This window comes from Tyto alba, unplaced genomic scaffold (assembly GCF_018691265.1).
Source record: "Tyto alba isolate M040663 unplaced genomic scaffold, T.alba_DEE_v4.0 Super-Scaffold_40, whole genome shotgun sequence".
In the NCBI taxonomy this organism is placed as follows: Eukaryota; Metazoa; Chordata; class Aves; order Strigiformes; family Tytonidae; genus Tyto; species Tyto alba.
In genome coordinates this window covers 16,358,298-16,375,342 of record NW_024881316.1, presented here as the reverse complement: position 1 = coordinate 16,375,342, position 17,045 = coordinate 16,358,298, and the positions used below count along the sequence as shown (strand labels likewise).

General features: G+C 36.4%; 1 protein-coding gene across 7 annotated transcripts in view; it reads right to left on the bottom strand.

The window, feature by feature from the left end:
- COL12A1 (collagen type XII alpha 1 chain) overlaps positions 1 to 17,045 on the bottom strand; it is a 107,679-nt gene that overhangs the window by 79,675 nt on the left and 10,959 nt on the right. For 6 of the 7 annotated variants that reach the window (XM_042803335.1, XM_033002760.2, XM_033002763.2 and 3 more), the window contains 11 exons: positions 15,418 to 15,534; positions 14,485 to 14,628; positions 13,516 to 13,572; positions 12,663 to 12,926; positions 12,385 to 12,549; positions 11,766 to 11,939; positions 10,696 to 10,986; positions 9,869 to 10,471; positions 8,211 to 8,483; positions 5,647 to 5,919; positions 4,435 to 4,707 (listed from right to left, as the gene is read on the bottom strand). The exons of the other annotated variant lie outside the window; for it this stretch is intronic. In XM_042803335.1, the coding sequence (XP_042659269.1) occupies positions 4,435 to 4,707; positions 5,647 to 5,919; positions 8,211 to 8,483; positions 9,869 to 10,471; positions 10,696 to 10,986; positions 11,766 to 11,939; positions 12,385 to 12,549; positions 12,663 to 12,926; positions 13,516 to 13,572; positions 14,485 to 14,628; positions 15,418 to 15,534 (2,634 nt within the window). The remainder of the gene's footprint in view (positions 1 to 4,434; positions 4,708 to 5,646; positions 5,920 to 8,210; positions 8,484 to 9,868; positions 10,472 to 10,695; positions 10,987 to 11,765; positions 11,940 to 12,384; positions 12,550 to 12,662; positions 12,927 to 13,515; positions 13,573 to 14,484; positions 14,629 to 15,417; positions 15,535 to 17,045) is intronic. 7 annotated transcript variants of the gene reach the window in all.

Genomic DNA, 17,045 nt, shown 5'->3' with positions numbered 1-17,045 from the left:
GAATATTTGCCCTCTCTGTTTTATGCTGAGAAACAATAAGGGCAAGCATATATTCACCAAAGAGAAAAAAAAAAGGAGAAGCAGAGATTACCTAGCTGGTAAATGATATCAAGTACACAGAATGATTACTGGATTTGTGTGGATTGATTTTCCTGAGTACCCTGAAACAAGCAAGCCACTTCAAAACACTGAAAAACTGACATGCAGAGCAAAGCAGAGGAAGAGGAAGAACTTCCAAGAGCAATTTGTAACTGCTCCAAAATACTTTGGAGATAACATATAGCACTGAAGGACCTTCAATGAATGCCTCGGCAGACATGTTCTTGAAAATCATATTAGAGCAGTCTAAGAAATTATCATTTTTTCAGTCTCTTCTGAAGGCTACCCTTGCAACCAAGATACAGTAACTGCCCATGTAAGTTCTCCTACTACATGCAGAGCAAAATAAATCATTACTGAAGGCAGTAAGAATGTTTGTCTACACCCTTAGTCATAGGGGACCATTTAGTGACTCAATAAAATTCCATAAACATCTGAGAGCTTGGATTTTTCATTTCCTGCCACTTGACTATACAATAGCTGGAGAAGCTACTGTATCTAGCTTCTCTTTCCTCACTTTCTTATTAGGGAAGAAATGCTCACTACACCCAAAATTATTGCTCTTAGATGTCATATCAATACCATAAACTAACAACTGTCCCAGTCTGAAAGGCAATCTCAAGCCTAGCTCTTGATATGATGATGAACTGAAGTGGCCAGCAACTATGGCATCACTGACTGAATAGGTTTGGTGAGAATTCATATGGTGAAGACATCAAGTAAGCCCCACTGGGATTCCTGATACAGGAAAATACTTAAGTGCTCAGTATTTCAGTGCTGGCAATGAAAAACACACACCGCACTATTTTGTTTCTCAGACACTATGGCTCACGGAAAAACTAACTGAAACACTAAACACTTTTTTATGCTTCCTTTCACAGCTTTTTTGTCACTACTGTTGATAAGTTTATTTCTCCAGGAGTTAAGATCTGTCCCATTCCTAGCCTCAGTCAGACAAGTTATTTCAGCTAATAGTTAGTCAAGTATTCATTTCACTGACCTGTGTAACTTTTCAGCCAAGTCCAACCATATTTTTTTTAGCTTCACAGGCAGCATGACTTCTTTTTTCAAGTAAACTTCTGTACTAATCTTTGAAGTTTGAATGTTACCTTTCAGTTCCAAAATTGCAATCCTTTTATTCTTAATTGTCTGTTTTTCTTCAAAGATTTTATCTTTTTATCCTTCAATGAGGTAAGACAGTACCATACAGTGAAATATTGTCTTACATGTACTTCAGCGGATACTCTGAGAACCTTTCATACCATTAGTCAGAGAGCCTTTTAAAATATCTATGGACCATGTCCAAAGAATTTTGGCCTAATTCAAGTATTTTTATTACCCCATGAAACTGCAGATATGCTGATTACTGAAATACACAGTGGATGTTCCATGACGACACATCATAATTTAGGCCTCTGCTGTCATGCAAACATACATTTGTATTCTATTCTTTACCTTTGATCACCCAGTAATGACTGACATCTTTATATGCTCTTACTAACATTTTATCTAACCAAGAGAAATTTAATAGACAGCTTTAATACAAAGAGCAATGTTTTCTAGAGTGCACCCTGATAGGATTTTCAAATCCAGCTGAATCTTCAAAGGATATGTATTTCAGTCACAAAGTTATACCTGTCAAAATGGTAAAAGCAATTTTTAATTTGTTTTTCTCCCAGCTGAGGAACTGAATAAAAAGAAATTCAGCTATATGACAGGATGCTCATTTATTCCTATTTATCCCAAGACAAAATCTGTCACAGAATTTTTTGTGTAAGATTTTAATTCAGTTGCTTAGAGTAAAACCTCTTAGAAGAATGTTTCTGCGTCCTTTTAAGTGCCACATCCATTTTAAACTCCATCTGGTTGTATGTAAACCTATTCCTAAGCTATAGTCAACTATACTTTTAAATTATTTGACTCTTTAACCAATTTTCAGAATTGTTTTTCTTTTTATTGACAATTTATCACCACAGAAAGAACAGAATCAGAGCCCTCTTGTGGTGGGGGAGCACTGAAAGAGTCAAGTCTCTACCTGACTTGAGTCAGGTAGACAAGACAGTCTCTACCCAAGTCTGAAGTCTGGTGTCCTGATGACTGTCTTTTTGATTCTCCATATTTCATTCACTGCTCTCTCTATTCAGAATGTGTTTTAACTGAAGTTCTAGGCAATGACTTAAAATACTTTTCTATTGCTCAAGTTTTATGATAGTGTAGAAAGCTAAGCTTATTTTATGAATTTGAAACACACTTGATCTCTCCAGAGCTCCATGTTAACAAAGGGTCTCTCATGGATTTACTACAAAGATACTCAATGCCTTCCAGACTGGCTATTAATTTGAAGGCTGAGACTTCTTCTCAGTCTGTTCAGAGAGAGCTTTTAAAGAAAACATCTCAAATTTCCACCAAATATAAGCAGTTAATGTGGTCAACCCTTACCTAAAATTTGAGGCATCTCCCCAAGGAAGTGGACAACTTAGTCTGTTTGAGAGAGACACAGAGGCTTCTCAAGATTTGCAAAAGAAGAACAAGGTGTTCCTCTCTCAACTGACAGCACAGAATAAAAAGCAGGGATGTCAGGCTACTCTGTCCTCTTGGGATCCAGTCTGCTCTTGTTCTGAGAGTGAAATTTGCATTCATGGATGTACAGTTGCTCAGGGTCAGTGGAAACAGTAAAGGACTTTCTTGCCCAGCTTACACTACAGACATGTCAGTCTTCTGGGATGTGAAGATGCGAATTCAAACTCTCCCAGACTAGGGCCTATGTCTCCATGCTCCCTCTTCCCTCCAAAAAAAGTGTTAGACCTAGTAGGATACCATACAAAAGGAAGCAGCAGCAGCACCACTACCAGGTAATTTCCTTAAGTCCTCCTGGATTTTCTGGAAGATACAGACAGAATCCAGCTACTTGTTTTCCTTTATCTGGATCTCAGCAGTGTCCTGGGCAGGAGTCAGGTTCTTTTCTCCTACAAAAGTTGCATTTTGGATCTTGCATGGGTAGTGAAAGTGAGGGAGTTAGGGAACTTTCAGCAGGAACTGCAAGGTGTCTGATTCTCTGATGGCTGCACCCTGTCTCAGTGTAAGTAGGTGGGTTGGATCATTATCTGAGACTTAGGTAGCAGGGTGGGCAGGGGGTTGATACTGAGCTCTCAGCTGCTCATTCTATAGTCAATGGACAGAGAAATGTTCCTTTGAAGGAAAAATGAGATCTCAGATGGACTACCTGCCTTCTGAAAGTATCTGATTTTCTTCATCAATCACAGAAGAATCATAGAGTCCTTGATGCAAACTTCAGTGTACACATAAGTGCCTAAATTTTAGTGGGATGTATTCAGAACATTGGTGAATCATTGGAACTGATTTTGTTGTTGTTGTTGTTGTTTTACAGTTGCCTATTGAAAAGAGGTTTTCTGGTTTGTTTCCTAACCTATCTCATAAACAAAAAGTTAAACTGATGGAGAAACTGAGAGCCAAGTATATCTCTACTATAACTCCATTAGCTTCAATGGACAAGTTTTAATTCCTCTTAATTCATCTGTATGATGTTTTCAAGTGCCGTGCCTACACAGCTGCAGTTCCAGACTTTAGCAATACATACCTAGCCAGCACAGACCACAGTCACACTTCCTTTCATGGCCTAGGAGGCAGCTTTCCCTATCCTCTGACAATTAACAGATGACACTGAGAATGTTCACAGAGAGGAAGTCTGGGAAATTCTCTACTCAAAGGCAAAGTAAGAGCAGCCTCTCCTCCTTATAAGAAAGCCTTTGGCTCTGACTTACACTTTTGCCAGCATTCTGTTAATGCTCAGCTCCAGGTTCTTACTTCTATTAGTTAAAAGCAGGATATGATTTATTATTCCTATGCCTAGACTAGATGTTGCTTCTCTAACGCAAAAATGGTCCCTGAACGTGTTTCAATCCCAGTACAGTAGAAAGCCTGCAAATTTTCAAATGGATGAGATACTTTGACCCCATTAGTTAATCCTGTTACGTTAAGAACAATCTGCCACTAAAACAGGTCAGAAGTTGAGAGCTGTAAGACAAAATATTTCACTGAGGCTGGTGTGGAAGTACAGTTAGCTTTGCTTGGGGCTTCTGGCAATACTTTTTTCAAGAGACCCAGAGTCCCTTCCACAACCACTGATTTGACCCTACTGTTTTCTCTGTTGCACAGTAGGTTTGGAAAATCCCTGTAAAGTAGGAGAATGTCATTTTGCCTATTTTTCATTCACATATTTACCTCTACAGAAAACTCAGGAAGACAGTACACTTTAAGACACTTTAAATATTAACCAAATAAATGAACGACTGCACAGAAAAAATAAGCAATTACCTTCAAGCGTTTCTCCCTCTCCAGAAAGGGCCTCTCCTGCTCCAGAGGCGTACAAGGCAGACACAGTCAATGCATACCTAGTGGCTTGGTCTAAGCCTTTCAGCACTTTAGAGGTAGTGTCACCTTTCACAGTCACTTCCTTAGTTTCACCTCCTGTGACTGGAGTGTATGTTATAAAGTACTGCTGCACTTTGCCAGGAGCAGCACCCCAAGACAGCTTCATTGTTGATGTTGTAGCATCAGAAACTCTCAAATTTCTTGGAGTTCCTCGGACTGCACATGCCAAAAGATGTTGAAAACAAGTTGAAGCAAGCTTCATTTCTTGGTTTATTTTTTAGGTTACCACAACATAGGACTTAACACTGAAAAAATAATCCCTGAGTAGCCTGCACTAACACTGCTACAGTATAACTTCACTGTAATCAGGACTGCACAATTCCATCCCCCACCCTCCTTAGGTAAAAATGCCCAACAAAGTCTTTTTGCTCCTATTTTTTTCTGTTAAAACAGGCTCAATTCTGGGACACTTATACATACTAGCACATGAATACATGCTCAACTTCACCATGGCAAGATCCATGTTGAAGCAACTGTCTGCAGAATTACGTCAAAGAGCAAAAATGAAATGTGAAATTAACACATTTGGTTTCCTACAGAGTTATTTTTGATGATAGTTTTTCTGGTCTCTAATATTCAAAATCTCAGTGAAGTTTCATCAGTGCTCAGGATATTTGTACTCTTCTCCATACTCTTCAGATTTTGCTTAATAAGGCATGATCATAGATTTTCATACAAGTTAAGGCTACAGTGATAACTTTAGGAAATTAAAAGTTTCATTCATTCCTTGCTAGATATTCAGAACAAACTGCAAACACGGTCTGAATTTGCTGAAAAGAACTATAATTCGTATCATTGACGATATGAAGAATCATGAGGACAATTAATTAAACAGACAGGTAGATTCTTCACTCAAGTTACCTTGCCATATTAGGTGTTGCAGGTTCAATAGACTACATTTTAAAAGGAAATATTACAATTTTGGTGAACTACACTGTCTTAAATTACCTCTCAACTAGGCTTGAGTAATTTTATAATTCCCTGTTCATATGGGATAATACATATGGCCAATATAGATTTTTCTCTTTTCGGTATGAACATATCAGCATGCAAGTTCTTCCCAAGCTTACTACATTCACAGCATTGATCATGTACCTTCATCAGTTTTTGCATATCCATACAGTGAATTCCCAGGCCCAGACTGATACTCAGGAACAACAGACACTTCATATCTTGTATCTTGGATCAAATTCTGCAGAATAGTTGATCTTTCATTTGCTGAGACAGTCACTTGTCTCCTTTCTCCTCCCGTAAGTGGTCTATATACAAGCCTGTACCGTAGGACATTTCCTGGAGCTGGAGTCCAGCCGACTACAAAGCTATCAGTAGTTTCATCTGTTATCCTTAAGTTTCGAGGAGAACCTTTAACTACAAAAAATATGCACACATAATTTGTAAATATTTGCTTTTAATCCAGTAGTATCTGAAGTGAAACCATTCCAACCATTCTGTTAGCTCATCCAGTTTACCAAAACAACAGCTTATATTGCCCTTGCATTGGTTTAAAGTACACAAACCACTAGTGATTTCTGAAAATTTAGGGCCAGAATTACAATCAGCAGTGTAACAAAGTTGTCCCCAAAAGAACATTAATCTCAGGTTATACAGTCGCTTCTGAAATTTAACACAGTCTGACTGTGTTTAGTGGTAACAGTAGAACTGAACTGCATAAGGCACATTTGGGCATAGTGGAGAAATTTCTTAACACAACAAATCGTATAGGTTTCTTTGCTGTGGCCATTTGCTTCTGCACCACCTCCGTTTACAGATAGTTGTCAGATACACCTGACTACACACATGCAGCTCTCCAGTTTTAAAGAAACAACCAAGATAAATGCAACAGGAGAAAAAACACCAAAAAAAAAATTTCTTTATGCTAAATTTTCACAACAAAGAAAATATATTAATTGCAATATGAGTGGCATCTAATGTAGGCTTCTGAATTAAGCCTCAAACTCAAAGACAAAAAATAGCTTGTTATCCCAGAAACTAAGGAAAAACTGTGGTAAGTCATTTAACCTAGACTGCTCCTTGACAAAAGATATGGCAGCTCAGACATTTCACATGAACTCAGTGGGCACACTGAAGAAGGACTTGGCTCTTCCAACACACATTAATGTCTACTGTACTGAAAGCTGTCCAGCAGTATGTAGCACTGTCATTTAGGCAAAACAAGTTTTGTTTTTTCTTGTTAATTATCTAAAGTATAATTCAATTGGAACGTTATGTGCCAAAAGCATTGTTCTTCAGTGTGAAATTACAGACCTGTTAAGAGTGGAGCAATTAATAACCCTAGTTTTAAAGAAACTAACTTGTTTTCTACTAATCAGAAACACAATACTCAGTTTCATATTTTTTAAAATCCTGAAACCAAAGTTAGTTGCCAAGAAAGCTATCTGGCCCAAATTGTTAGCTAGATCTGCATGGAGTGCTGCTGACATTTACATGAATGCAGAAGAGCTCTGTCTTCTCAGACATGTTGGGATTTCATCAGATCAAGACACTGACAATTATTTAAGCCAGTATCAGTTACAACATGGGAGCACTGATTATTTTTATTAAAGCTATTCCTTCTCCTGTTCCTTACACCCACAGGCTACATATTCTATCAGCCAAGAATTTGTCTGTTTTCCTAAGGGAAAGCTATGTGTGGCCAAAATGTTCTGACTGGTATAGTCATGGAAATATGCACGCCAACAGTTAAACCTGTATCTTCCAAACTTAATATCCAAACTAAGCTATTTTATAATTGTGCATTTTTACCAGTCTTAAGAGGAAAGAGCAATTAGCACATTTCCATGCTATCTCTTTTGCTCCCTTGGAACCATTTACGTCAATAAAGGTCACAAATGACAGCATGGAATAAAGAAAAAGTGTGGATCAATATTTTAAAAAGCATGACTATACTGACTATTCAACTACTGGAACAGAAAATCAAATTTACTGTCATCCTTCTCCTTTAAATCAGTGGAAATGCATCATGGAAACTCTATCAAGAAAAAGTACAGCTACCATGCTTAAATTTATAGCCATTGATCACATAGATTCACACTGATATCAGTGGAAGTTTTCAACCAGTAAGAGTTAATGGATCAGAAACATGAAGTTCTGATGAGAAACAGCTGGCTAAAAATTCACCCCCCTTTAAGCCTATGGTATATAAAACAGAATTCTTATTAATTTAAGTTAGATGTAGACACAGCAAATTACATAGGTATGTGCTTGACTTTAAATATATTAAAGTCAACATCCATTCCTGCATCAGTCATAATTATTAAATAGGACAGAACAGTTTAGTTGGAAGGGACCTACAATGATCATCTAGTGCAGCTTAAATGTATATTAAGATTATACATGCCAATTAATTTATTATTGACAACACACCTCTTCATTTGAAAACAGGCCTCTGTGGAGAAACACAGCATTCATTCAAATTTCAGGAAAAGTAAAATCCGATCTTAATAATTTAATATTGGCCTATTATTGAAATTTTATATTTTTACTAAATGCATTGAGAGACAATAATGTTTATTCTCATCCTGCATACCAGTATAGCTTCTCAGCCTCAGATGGCTGTTCCACAGTACGCCCATTCTCACAAAGCAAATTCTTATTTGAACACATGAATCTTTTGTGTCTGAGAATAATGGGAAGCCTACCTTCTAAGGTGGTTTCCTCTCCATCCAAGGGAGGGCCATCACCATCTTCATATTCAGAAATCACACTGACCGCGTAAGTAGTTTCAGGTAGCAAATTGGTAAGAACTGAGCTAGTACTTGAAGCTGGTACTGAAACAATGAATTCATCTCCACTGACTGCTACTTTATATTTAATGAGGTAGGACAAAACCTCGGATCCAGCTGGAGACCAGCTCACTTTGAAACTGTCAGATGTAACATCAGAAAAGACCATATTCTTTGCAGGTACATAAGCTGTATGGAAATTAAAATGCACAGATGAGGCATACTTGTTAGAATATTTTTTAACACAAAATCTCTAAAGTAAATGAAAAATGTCCCTCAATAATTTAATTTATTCTAACTGAACAGATATTTTCTTGCACATGCAACAGTATTTGTTTTCTGTATTTGCTTATAGCTATCAAATTTCATTAAGGTCATATCTAGATTGTCTCAAATCATATGATAATGAATAGAAGCACCAACTCAGTGATTTCTAGACCAAATGAGAACAGTCCATCTAAAAAAATGTACTTATGAACATTTAAGTTAGAATCTGATGATCAGCTTGGGTTCCCTCTTTGATATGTCCCATGAATGGCGATAACATGCCCTCAATGAGAACTAAGAATCCTTGGGTTTTTTCAGATCTAGATTAGAAACAGGACAAAATGAATCCCAGTATTTTTTCAGGAATGGAGTCAAAGGGGAAACAAGGAACTTGACATGAGGCACAAACACAAACCTGACATCCTGGGCTTGTTTTGGTTGGCCTAGTCAGTCTAACAGTGGGGATGTTAAGACTGCTTGAGCCCTCTAAAACAAAGGCTGCCTTGCTGGTTTGTTCCTCAAAGCTATCCTGAAACAAAAGGCTTATTTTTAAAGAGAGTGGAGTTTTCAATACTGGGGACTATTCAATGTTAGCGTTCTAGTAAACATAGGTAGGGACACTGAGGGTGCAACTAATCATAAGTAACTTTAGCTGACCAAAAGTTGGTCATTTAGTAATCTTTTAAATATTAAACATTATCCAAGCTCACCAAATTTGGATGCATGTGAAGACTTTCATGTGCTACTTCATTTCAGACTTTACGGTTAGACTGAGATTAATATCACCTAATATCTGCTGTTCCAAATTGCCTTGTCTAAGCCCATTTCAGAGGGCCATTTATTTTACCCTAAAAATTAATCAATTGACCCTCGGCAGGTATCAGCATTGCTTCATTGCCTTTGAAATTCTAAAAGACAAGATTAGACTAGCTACCTCATTTTGGACAGCTAAAGAATGGCCCTAGTAAGTAACTGTTTTAATCAAGACACTGAGAGTAAAAGCAGAGCACATCCACTAAGGTCATTCCAGATAGACACACACTTTAATAGCTTTCTAGGTACCTAGGAGGGGAGGGAAAAACAGTATTTCTCCAATAATTTTTTCATTTCCAATTCTCCATTAATTTCTCCCATTGCTTTTAATATGTTTGAAAATAAGAGCCAAATTCCTGGTTATTAAAATTATCATTTCTATATGGACAATTTCATCAATATCAATTCTTTAGGTAGCTGCAAGCACAAAACATTGATTCAGATGTTTTTTCATTGCATTTTCTACCTTTCTTTAAGTAATAGTAGTTGCTTACATTTTTTTCTTATAGCAGCCAGCTCCTGCTCAATCCGTAGACAGACAGACTGTGTAAGTTCAAATGATATTCTTTGAAAAGCATCAAAATCTTCCACTGTGTAAACGTGGGTTTCAGCAGGAGGTGATGCAATTGCTTCTAACTCTGTACGCACTGCATCCTTCACACCAACAGCAAATATTTCTACATCTGCATCCCTCAGCTTTATTGCAGGTTCTTTAAAAGCATCTGACGATTTTCCATCAGTAATAAGAATCATGACTCTGGGCACATTTGGTCTTGATCCTTTGCTGGTAACAAATACTTTCTCCCTCACATATGTCATCGCTTTGCCTGTGTTGGTAGATCCACCTCTGTAGGGGAAGGTGTTAATAGCCTGAATTATGTCTTCCACTCTGTTGTATCTGTTCAAAGAAAACTCCATATGGGGATCTCTGCTGTACTGGACAAGACTTATCTGTACTTTTCGAGGCGATATCTCAAAGCTTTTAACTAACACTTCCAAAAAGGCTCTTACTTTAACAAAATTGGCGATACCAATGCTGTATGAACCATCCACTAAAAACACAACATCAGCTTTTACATCCACACCACGTGAGCATTCTGTAAAGAAAAAGAATCACCACTATAAACAGATATTCAATAGCCACAGCATTACAATTACATCTGCCTTTCATGTATCATACCCAGTTGCTTATAAAGAAAATAAATCACGCTAAGTAAAGCTGTTTCTCATAAATAATAAAGGTATGATATTAAAAGAAGCATCAGAGGTTTAAACAACAAAAAGCTACCGTGTGAAAATAACACAGTAGCTCCTAACTCACCCACTTGAACTTTTACTTGTTGTGTTTTTTCCATTATCGTTATTGGCTCACTGGGGGTCAGTCCTTTCATTGCATAAACATTAATTTGATACTCTGTGTCTGGAGAGAGATCTTTAACATTCAGAGCAGTAGTCTGAGGACCAACACTCAGTACATGTTGTTTTCCACCAGCTATCATTGGTATGAACTGCAGCCGATAGCCAGTTATTTGGCTTGTGGATGGATCCCAAGTGATTCTAACAGATTTTGAGGAGATCTGAGTGGCCACCAGATTTGAAGGAGGCTCCACCACTGAAAGAAATCAAAAATGCAAGCTCAAAATATTAATTACAATTACAAACAGACTTTTATTTATAAATACATTTTTATTTCTGGAATAAATTTAGTCATCTTTGCTTAATCTTTACTAAAAATCACTTTTTTTTTTTTTAGCAAAAATATACACAAGTGAATTACAGGACAGGCCAAATGAGGCATCAGTGATAGGGTAGAATGTGGTCCCTCAAGTTTAGTAGAAGTTCCAGGAGTGAAAGCTACACCCACAGAAACACAGTAGATAGTGTGAACAAATGCAGACCTGAACAGAGCACTATGACACTGGTCATTCCTGATGCCATTTTGGTCAAAGAATAACTAGTTACTTAGAATCTTACAGGTCCAGAGAGCTGCAATGGTACAGTTTGACATCTGTGTTTTCTCAGCATTCTCCAGTTTTTGTCCCTTGGTTCTTAAGCTATTACATATTCTGCCCCTTCACCAAGCAAGATTTTCCCCTTTAGTACATTTTTCCATAGAAGTGATGCCTGTTTCCAAATTGACCATATGAGACTCTGATAACTGCACATCACTGTGTTGCTCTTGAAACTACGGAATAATGGAGCTATTCCAAATCTACTACATCACATATTCTGTTCTCCTGCATTTAAATGCACAAAGCTGATACCTGTTTTCCACACTTGCTAAATGAGGTAATGGATGGAACTCCAGAAATAAAGCAAAGGAAGTAGGGGTAGCCCCTTAAATATGCACCAGCATAAACTTAAATCAATAATTTATATAAAGTATCTCACCTTCTTCTCCACTAACCAGTTCACCTAGTTGTTCATCAACACCTGAGCACACTTGCAAGATAATTTCATTCTGTATATCCACAATTCCATCAAAATTAGCCACATTGAACACATGCTTCAATGAAGGCTGAGATGCAATTAGCTTGAGTTCTTTTGCATCTGCTGCTTTGATTCCTAGAAGTTGCAATAGATAGGACTGTGTTAAGAAGCCATAAAATACAGACACCTGTGAATGTATTCATAAAGCATCAGAACATCCCGAGGTAAAGCTGAGTTTAATTCAGTTCTGTCTTCTGTCATTATCAATAATCAAACTACAAAATAATGACTAATGCAATGAGATTACATACTCCATTTTCAACCTGAGAAAATAATGTGGTAACTTCAGTAACCCCAAGGTTGAAACTGTGGTTGTCAGTCATCTTAGTCTCCACTACGGAATAATTATCAAAGTAACACAACTGATATGTTCCACTCTGGGGGGCACAAACAACCCATTTCAAGGCACACTCATGGAAAGAGTGGCATATCAAAATTCTTGAAACACAGAATCTGTGAAACATATAACGTAATTCTTTAGGAATGTTAATCTCTCAATCATTAGAAAAACTCTACATACCCAAAGAAAAAACTTCAACTCCTATGTTGCGAAGCTCTCTTGCAGGAATTTCAACTTCATCTTGAGCTTTTCCATCTGTAATGACAATTGCTACTTTGGGAAAGCCTTTTCTTGCTCCAGCAGACTCAGTGAAGGTGTTTTGCACCAGGTAATCAATAGCTTCACCTAAAAACAACACCAGAAGTTGTGTTTTATTAAGCTTGAATGAACTAGGATTTAAAGCAAATTTTAAATAGAAAATTAAATGCTGAATAAACACGTATGTGGGAAATCTGTACCTGTCATTGTGTTGCCACCTTTGTAAGGTATCCTTTTAATTGCATCAATAAGATCACTTCTTCTGAAATACTGATTTAAATTGAACTCTGTTCTTGTATCTGAACTGTACTGAACAACTCCAACTCTTGTCTTTTCTCCCCCAATGTCAAAAGCTGATACAAGGGCAACCATGAAGTCCAGAATATACCTGAAGTTATTTCTCCCTACGCTCCATGAACCATCTACCAGGAAAACTAAATCCGTCATTGCACTTATGGAGCATTCTGGAACACAAGGAAAAAAAAAAAAAAAAAAAGTCTCTGTTAGCAAATGTGCAATTGTATTCTTACAAATCAGTGAGAAACGTCTGACAGAAACTTAGTAGGTAAAAGCCAAAACAAAGATATATTTAATAGATTGATATTCTTATCTGGATTGTCTTACTTGGGGAAGCATTATTCACATAAGTGAACACCCATACGAGCCTTCTAGCTGCCTTTACCAAAAGGGAACTGTCACCTAGATACTCAGTTTTAAGACATCTCTCATGCTATTCCACAAGACTTTTTATATCACAGCAGATGAAAACTGACAACTTTTTGCAAGAGTTTGATGTTATAGGAATGTTTCATTTCGTTACTTCTGCTTTGATAAATTCCTAGTTTCAGTACCAACTTAGCACCTTATTCTTTCAATGCAGTTATAAATTCCTTCCATCCCTTCCATCCAGTCCCTTCCCAAGTTTTCTTAACTCTGGACAATTTTACAAGTTAACTTCATTGCTAGGTAACACAGTTTAACTTTATGGGGCCCTAGAGCTAGACCTCACTTATGTCTAAAATGTCAGGTAAGTTGAAAGACAAAACACCTTACTTTGCAATTGAGCCTCAACCTTCTTTTCCTCTGGTATCCCTGGACCACCTGTCTGAACTGCACAAAGCACAACATAGATAGAGTTAATGGAGGAAATCAGGTCAAATTTGTGAACATCAAGCAAAAGCTCATAGACAATTAGAGACACAAATCTGAGCAGCCTCAGAACATGAAAACATAAATGTAAGTTACAAATATATCACCTTTACTTACAGGTTTGACAACAGAGCATTCAAGGCAATACAAAATACAGAAAACACAAATAATTAAGAATCCTCTGTATTTGTGTATCTTGTACAGTAATTTCCTGAAAATTATCTACAACATCCCTGGATGAAATGCCAGTATTATCGCTCTCTAACACATAGGGAAACTCATCATAAGTAATTTTCTCATGGCTGTTTGGGAAGCCTGAGACATGTAACAAAAAGTGTCATAAAAGATAGTCTGCTCTACTTAATATTTTTATTTAATTAAATTTATTTTATGCTTTATTTATTAAATATAAAATATAAACATTTTAATTCCATATTTTATTATGCATATAAATATATTGTGTCACACTTTGTTGTTTGATGAAGGTAATTAGCTTGCTTTTTTTTTTTTTTTCCCTGACAGGAAGTCAGTTGGATTTATTAGTCACTAAGGTCAATGAGAGTCTTCCCCTTGACTTCAGCAGGTGCAGTTTATAGGAAGAAAGTTTAGCACAAAAGAACCAGTGGCCTCCTGCAAAAAATTCTATAGGGGTTGTCGGACATGATATATCCATGTTAGTCTCCTCTTATCTCTTGCAAATTATCTCTGCTTCTACTATGAATTACGCTTAATGAAAAAGGTTCTTCAGACAGCTACAGCTGATCAGGGTTTAGTTATGTGGCAATTTTGTTCATGAACTGGAACAAAGTCAACTTTTGTGAATGTTCACTCAGTTATCTCGCCCTGTTTTCTAATTATATTACAGTTACTTACTTGTCAGTTGGCCAAAAACAGGTAGACTCTCCTCTCTTTCATCATATGAAGCTATTGATACAACATACTCTATATCAGGTATAAGATCAGATAAGACAGTTCGGGTAGTGCTAGGTGAAAGAGTAAATTCTTTAGTAGGCCCATCTGCAACAAATATGTAAAACAGTTAACTCAGCCTTTAAATCTAGTCATATCAATGACAAGTTGATCATAAAAAAAAAAAAAAAACAACAAAAAACAACAAACTTGCAGCAGAGAATAATCTATCTAAAATCCAATTATAATTTCAGAATGATACACTTTCTTTTTTCCTGAAGTATGAATTTTGAAACACAAAACTTCAAACTAGCCTGTTTTCAATAGTGGACAAAATTACCGAAGCATTTAATAAATTCCAGGGCATTTGAAACTTAAAATGTACATACAAAATGTACTATCATCTAACAAATCATGGTCCAGTTCTGATTCAATATCACTTTTACACTGACTATTTCTCAAAGTGAAATAGAATAATGGGTCTCTTACACAGCCATTATTGGGAAGTTATATGACATTACTACATCATTACCTGACACATACAATATTTCACCTGGGAGAAGTATTTGAATGAAGTACAATAAAATTCTCTAACTTTAAGATAAAAGCACAGAAGAGGACCAGAGTGATGATTCCACCTTCTTTTTGATCCTTGCAAAAGAAAGGCACCCAAAACTTATTACTTGCAGTCCCCAAAGGGTAAACACTATGGTAAGAAAGACTCTAACTTGGAACAACCACTGGTCCTTCCTGTATGCCCTTTGCTGCTACCCGGTCTTCATCACAAACTTCAGAAAGATGTTAATAGCTACTCTCATACCTCAGTTAGCTATAAGTAAAAATAAAGGCAAGTTTTAAAAAAAATGTAAGGACATAACAAAATTTTACAGAACTCACCATGTGTTGGAACCACAGTTATCCTGTAACCCACTATTGCATCTGGTGGCCTTTTCCATGACATTTGAACATTATGTTCATCTATAATTGTAAAATTCAAGTCTGACGGTGGATTAACTGCAAAAGATTTACACCAGGTGGATGTTTAAAAGTTTGAACAAGTTTTGGCAAATGAATAAATAAAATAATGTTGAGCAAAGCTTACTAAAATTGTCTTTGCATAAATTTGTTTCCAACAAATATAAAGATATGTTGTTGGAAAAAGAGTAAAATAAAAGCTGACAAAATATGACAAAACATCAAAGAGTATATGCATTACAGAAGACAGCAGAGAACATATGTTTCTTGAGTTGCCAAGACATTCAAGAATGGCCAGCAAAATCAAGCACAATAGAAAACACATTTGGATACATGTACAATGAGTTCACAGATAATCACCACATATGCAAACATTTCACATAACAATTAAAGGAAATTTTTTTACATGCTGGGTGCAATCCGTACAAGCATGCCAAATCACAACCTGCTTACAATATCATGAGATCATTTAGGACATTGAGAACACAGTACTCTTCTAAATTAGACATCAAAGAATTGATCATCTTTTTAATATGGTCTCTGCATAGTCATATTTCTTATCAATTTCACTGAATCTAGAAACTTGGCAGAGAAAAAAAATATTTTAAAGAATACATGAAAAGATTGGGCATTTAATGTTCAGTAAAACAATTTCTGCTAGGGTCTAGATACAAATTTACATGTAAAATGTATATCAGTAATAATGATATACTGATGTATCATTTTATTTCAGAATATGAAGAGCTCCACCCCTTTGTTCCCAGAAGTCACTAAAGTGACATACTTTGCATGTGGCTGCAAAGGATTTGGGAACTAAGGGGATAAATAAATGGGGTTAGTAATGGTTGCAATTTGCTGAAATATTTGAGCTGATATGAAAGTTCACAAAAATAAGATTCTACCCGTTTACACCAGATTGCTATACAATTTCAAAGGTGTAAACTATTGCTTTCATGTTCCCTTTGCAGCAGGTGTACCCATACTAATAGTGGCATTTTAACATAAAATGCCAGTATGGTTCCAAACAACACAATGGTTAATTATGAAAAGACAACATCAAAGTATATTTATGGACATTTATTTTACAGAGTTTATAGAAAACAGCAAAGAGGGCACCAGTGATCTGAACAAATGATTGCAAATAAAACTTGTAGGAGCTGATGACAGAAGTAACTGAACAGTACAGAAAGAAATAGTTTACATACGCTATTTTGCAGCATCATGCATATGTAAATGAAATGTTGATTATTATTTTTTTAGCTTCCCACAATGGACAAAAGCCTCCATGTACAAGGTTCATTACACAAAGACGTTTCATAAATATTTTATAATGATATTCTCTTTGTAAAATTGTCATGCTTATTCATGCAGTATTTTACTGACTCACTGTCAGTGCATGGTAGGTGTATTATATATTATTGTTTAAATAGGTCTAAAAAGTAAGATTAGATTCAGCCATACTTTCCTTAACTACTTGTGAGGCCATTTTTCAGGCATTTTTAATACAGATCTTCTCTGTTTCATGGAAGATCTCCATCGTAAATCAGATT